The sequence below is a fragment of the Solanum tuberosum genome, unplaced genomic scaffold, assembly GCF_000226075.1.
Source record: "Solanum tuberosum cultivar DM 1-3 516 R44 unplaced genomic scaffold, SolTub_3.0 scf00180, whole genome shotgun sequence".
NCBI classification, from domain to species: Eukaryota; Viridiplantae; Streptophyta; class Magnoliopsida; order Solanales; family Solanaceae; genus Solanum; species Solanum tuberosum.
In genome coordinates, this window is record NW_006239107.1 from 824,124 (window position 1) to 830,265 (window position 6,142).

Here is a 6,142-nt window from a genome sequence, read left to right on the forward strand (position 1 = left end):
GATCTACAAACTATACTCATATGTTCTAATTTAAGCGTCTTAATTTAGCTGAGCACAAAATTTTAAAAATAATAAGAAATTTTTAAATCTTATAATCTGATATTAAAGATGTTAACTTGACATGTTTAATGACGTTGATATATATAGACTAAAAAAGAAAGTAAGACACCTGAATTGGGACGGATGGAATACTATATATTAGTGATGAGATTAGAGCACAATCATAAGATTTGAGGAAGGAATCCCAAAGCAAGCAAAGTTGGGCAACAAAGGCAAAGGGGGAAATGATTACATGAATGAAAAAGGGGACCTACTCACAATTTGATAAATCTTTCCTTTCTCAGTCTCACAATTTTTTGACTTAGAAATTATATATAGTATGACCCACTATGGCCACCATTGTCTTTATGGATTGAATGATAAAAAGAGCACCTCACGTGGAGTCTGAACCAAAGGCTCTGTCATAGCCACAATAAAAAGAATAGCACGACAAAACCCCTTCCTTCAACAATTTTATTTCATTTAAATCATATTCCAACTAATATTTGTCGAAACGACATTAAAAAAGGACCCCCAACAAAAGCAAATATTTTCTTTTCCCCTTTGTTCAATTTCTTTTATTTATTTTTTGCTTTTTAAAGCTTACCCCTTATAATTCCCACTCATTATCTTTGTTGCTTCAAGTTTTCCTCTTCACATCTCTCTCTCCCCATTAACCCAAACAACACATCAATGCCCAAGCAATTCCCAATCAAACACACACACAGAGTTAGCAAAACAAAAAGAAAGACACTATAGTTTGATTCATTCTAGCTAGAAAAAAAAAATAGAAATTTAGGTTAGTCAACTCAATTTCTCATAAAACAAAGTTCTTATTTTTTTGAATTTTTAGTTATTAAGAGTGATCATGGAAGGAGGAGGAGGTGACGATCATCATCACCATCACAATCACCAGCACCACCAACATCACCAGCAATATCGTCCTAACAACTTCCCTTTCCAATTACTTGAAAAAAAAGAAGACGAACCTTGTTCAAGCTCTTCCGCAGCTAATAATATTAATTATCCTTCGCTAGCCATTTCCCCATCCGATACAAATACGAATATAAACCCTAATAGTAACGACCTTCAAATTACAGTTGCCTCTACTGACACTGCAAAAAAGCCAGTTCCCAAGAGAACTTCAACTAAAGACCGCCACACTAAGGTTGATGGCCGTGGCAGACGTATACGTATGCCGGCCCTTTGTGCTGCTAGGGTTTTCCAGCTCACTCGAGAACTCGGTCACAAATCCGATGGTGAAACCATCGAATGGCTTCTCCAACAAGCTGAACCTGCCGTTATAGCTGCTACAGGAACAGGTAATGCACTCAATTAATAGTTATTATCTCAGAAAATCACTATTTTCCTGATTCCAATTTATTGTCTGAAAATAGTAAGTAATAACACTATTAGTTGAGTAACCAATCAACCCAGAATAATTCTAAGTTTTCCTATTTTTCACAATTAGCATTTGTTACTATTGTTCAAATGTTAATTATTTTTTTCAACAGGTACAATTCCGGCAAATTTCACGTCACTCAACATTTCATTACGTAGTTCAGGATCCAGCATGTCCGTACCATCTCAACTTCGATCTTCGTATTTCAATCCGAATTTTTCACTGTCCCAAAGGCGCAGTTTGTTTCAGGGTATCGGTTTATCATCAGACAGATCTGCAACGACGTTGCTGAATTTTCAGACCGGTAATTCGAACCCTAGTAGTCTCCACCAGTTCCAAGCTAAACAAGAAATGCGTGACAATTCATTAGATTTATCGGAAACAAGTATAGAAGAAAGCCTATCGCGAAAAAGGCGACATGACCTCGACCTACAACAACAACAAGAGCAGAACGAACAACAAATGGGGAGTTATTTGTTACAATCATCAAGTAGTGGTACTATGCCAGCTACTCATTCTTCAATTCCAGCTAATTTTTGGATGTTGACGAATAATAATAATACCCAAGTTTTGGGAGGCGATCCAGTGTGGACGTTTCCATCGGTTAATAATTCTGCTGCTGCTTTGTATAGAAGTACAATGTCAAGTGGATTACATTTTATGAATTTTCCTACTCCTGTAGCACTATTGCCAACTCAGCAATTTGGCGGTGGCGGTGGCGGTGGCGGTGGTAATGGCAGTACACTAGCCGGGGAAGGCCAATTAGGCATGGTCACCGGACTAAATCCATATAGACCATGTTCCGGTGTATCGGAATCTCAGGCTAGTGGATCACATTCGCATCACGGTGGTGATGATCGTCATGATTCAACAAGCCACCATAATTCCTAGAGTGTTGAGTGATAAAAAGTTTGGGATGGTTAATTAAACACACAATAAGTGAGGTTTGATTATATGCTTGCTCTATAATTTTGAATTTGCTTCTATTATTACTCCTATTATTATTATTATTTTCACCTCTTCTTTTTCGTGTGATTGCTATTTGCCTGCCGGTTTTTTAGGGTTTGAAGAGGGAAATATTTTTATTTTTTTTATTACAAAGGGAGTACTATTATATTTGGTTGGTAACGGTAGAGATTGTTATGGATCATCTTCATTATTGTTTTTACCCCTTTTATTCATTTTACCTAGAGCGAGGTACATGTCAAAAAGTTACTATATATGTATTGGCTGTGCATGGGTGTATCCTAAAGAATAATTTTACTGACTTGCAAAGTAAGTTTTTTTCACTTTATTATTGTGTAAATGCCTGAACATTTGGCCGTGTTGGACAATATTTATCTTATAAAATAATTTTTGGGATTGAGTTAGGATTAGAATTAGATATATACATTAATTCCAATCCTGGTTTTACCCGATGTTTGGCCCCCTGTTACGTTGTTCACACTTGAATTGGTAAATCTAAGAGTGTAGGGGTGTTAAAGTTGTCCCACAGCGGCTGTTGCTTTAGATTACTCGAACTTACTCAATCTTTACCTCACAAGTTAATTTTTGTGATTATGTTAGATCGAAAAATCATTTTTTCAAATCAATTATTTCATGTATAACTACTGCCCTTGCCCCTATACCCACTCTTTTTCTTTCTCTACAGTAAAACCTAAAGATTTCACTCAAACAACAAGACATAGGACCCTATTATAGTGTAGGAAATGGAACAGTTATACTAGCCCTATAAACAAGAATTTGTATTCTGATCATGATTGCTATGAATTTCTTGTTTTTACAGCAACTCAAGCAAGTTAACCATATAATTGATGAGAATTTTCTTTCATAAGTACAAAATACAGTGGAAATAAAAGCTGTTAACATTCACTTATAACTTATAATTAGCAAAGACAGGTTACGTTTCAATTTATTTTAATGTTTTAATGAAGTAACTCTTTAATTCCAACTTTTCAGGTGACATATTTAAGATTCCAAAATTAAAGGGGTATTTGGTGCATCTTACATATTTTTAATCACAAAATTCAAAATTCTTGTTTACTTTTTTTGACTTCGTGTCATTATAAAAACAAGACAAACAAATTGAATCGAAGAAAATAATATTGATAAAATAGTATAATGAGAGATGGGATTGAGTAATTGGAGTTAGTGGGGGCCCATACCTTATCAGTTTTAGATGTTGGGTCAGGTGGTGAGGGCCCATTAGGGCTAAAACTCGTTTGTACAATAGGTATCACTGACAAACAGGTGTATCATTCTTCCCCTTTTTATACAAAGAGACCGCACTCTGCTCCCACTTTAAAGATCCCTGCTGGGTTTTAATGACCCTACTGGGCTATGGCCCACTAACTACAAATCTGGACCGTTCACTTTCTTTAATGGGCCCTCTTAACGGGCTTGCTGAGTCATTAGTTTGACAGAAAAATAATGTGTACTAGTTGAAGTAGAGTAAGTTCATCACATATATATATACCCAATATTCTATGAATTTCTCCCATCATTGCCCCCTACCCAATAGCTTATTGATTTTCACACTTCTTCAAATTTATGTACCATAGATTGATTTCCGAGGAAGTTTAATTTTGATCACGAGATCGAACATAGAATTTTCAATTTTCGAATCTCAAAATCTAAAAGGTGTCATATAAATGAGAATGGAGGGAGTAGTATCGAATCAAACCTCTTTAATATATTATTTGTTTGAATATATGTTTAGTTGCTTTAATGAAATGTTGTTATAGAGATATATAATATACCACAACATGAAAATTGATTCCACGAAATAAATGGTAATTTTGGCAAAACATAATTAATATATACTTGAACTTTGAAAAATTTATTCATTTTTTACCATAAAAAAGTGTATAGTTTACTGTTTACTCACTATTACGGGAGGTAAGTTATAATGATTGTTATAAAGAAGTTAAACAATATTTTATAATGATAAAAACCTATAACTTCTCAAAGAAAAAATGATATAATTAATGATTTGAAAAATTAAGTAACAATCTACTATGATCGGATTGATTAATTGAACATAATAGTATAAAAAAGTTTTACAATATTTTAATGTATATAACTCAAATCTACATGCATGCTTTATTTATGTGCAGATAGAATGACATGAAAGAGGTCTAAGAAAAAGTAATATACCTAGTGTATATTAGGTTACTCAATCCATGAAAAAAAGTTTAGCAAGTAGTAACTTAGCTCATTAAAAAGAAGTCTAGAAAAAAAAAAGATATTCGGCTTAAGTTATCTATAGCGCCTTAAAATTGTCCTCATAATTCACTCGAACACCTCAACTAGGACTCTTACCTATTGAACACCTAAATTATTCAAAACATATACCTATTAAACACAAAACGCTGATATGGCGAAATAAGCGTAACTCACTATTGTTGAGCGCGTGAATGGCCTTTTTTTTTAATTCTTAAAAATAAATTAGTGCTTATTTTCTTGACACTTGGCATGTATTAATTAAATAACTAAAAACTCATTTAATTAAACATTTATCTCTTTATTTATAAAAGAAAATAACCCCACACCCATGTACAAGTCCTCTTCTTCTTCTTCAACCCACCATTTTAAAGACTTCAAATTCTCTAATTTTTAAAAATAAATTAGTGCTTATTTTCTTGACACTTGGCATGTATTAATTAAATAACTAAAAACTCATTTAATTAAACATTTATCTCTTTATGTATAAAAGAAAATAACCCCACACTCATGTACAAGTCCCCTTCTTCTTCTTCAACCCACCATTCTAAAGACTTCAAATTCTCTGCCTTTTGTTTTGTTCTTCTTATTTTTTTCATTTTTCGTTATAAACAAACTAATTGAATTTGCAAGAAGAAGGAAAATAATCGGACCATTGGAGTTAAAAAGTTAGCCGACATTCATGCATCTCTATTTTCAATAACTCCGATCAAGCAGTCATCACCATTCATTAAACTTATTAAAAATGGTATAACAAAATTGATATTCTTTTGATTTCTCTTCATCGTCGATTTTTGAAATAATTTATCGACATCGATTATTTTCACAAAAATTTCAATAATCACAGGAAGAATAGAATACAATGAGTGACAGGGGAAGAAAAAAAAGGGAAAAGATTAGGTGGGTGTATTAGGGCTGGGTGGGAGATATCTTCTTTTTTGTTATCGTTAAGGAATCATGGTGGAGTGACAGGGAAGAAGATGAAGAAGAAAGGGCAATGGGTTAATTGGGGGGATAAATTTTCTTTTTGTATTCTTTTTTCAATTTAATTTTTCTAGATTATTAAAGGCTGAATTTTTTTTTTTATTTTCAAAATTAAAAATTTGGACCCATGTGCCACGTGTCGTAATTCTATTCGTGGTTTTTTTCAAGAAAATGTGTTTGAATTACACGCACAATATTTGTAAAGCTAGTTGTCATTTTATGTTCCATAGATAAATATTCGTTAATATTAAAGTGTCTAATAGATAAGAGTCCTAGTTGAGGTGTCTAAATGAATTATGCGGACAACTTTAAGAAGCCGTAGATGACTTAAGCCTAGATATTATCTAAGATCATTCAACATCACAATCACATTCTCATCATACATGAGGGTCATCATCAATGTCTCCTTAGTATTTCTACATTAACTTAAGGCTATAAAGTCAAAAACGGTCCCGTAAACTTGTTCACATCTTTTTGACATCGTAACAAACCCTT

General features: G+C 33.2%; 1 protein-coding gene across 1 annotated transcript; it reads left to right on the forward strand.

Annotated features, from left to right (window-relative positions):
* Positions 1–544: 544 nt before the first annotated feature.
* On the forward strand, positions 545–2,735 carry LOC102587309 (transcription factor TCP14-like). Its single transcript, XM_006354724.2, has 2 exons — positions 545–1,361; positions 1,554–2,735. The coding sequence occupies exons 1-2, from the start codon at positions 908–910 to the stop codon at positions 2,330–2,332; spliced, it is 1,233 nt and encodes a 410-aa protein (XP_006354786.1). The 5' UTR covers positions 545–907; the 3' UTR covers positions 2,333–2,735.
* The last annotated feature ends 3,407 nt before the right edge of the window (positions 2,736–6,142 follow it).

Coding starts and splice junctions, on each gene's coding strand:
- LOC102587309 (XM_006354724.2), top strand. CDS start 908: ATGGAAGGAGGAGGAGGTGACGATCATCATCACCATCACAATCACCAG. Junction 1,362..1,553: donor TATAGCTGCTACAGGAACAG/GTAATGCACTCA, acceptor TTTTTTCAACAG/GTACAATTCCGGCAAATTTC.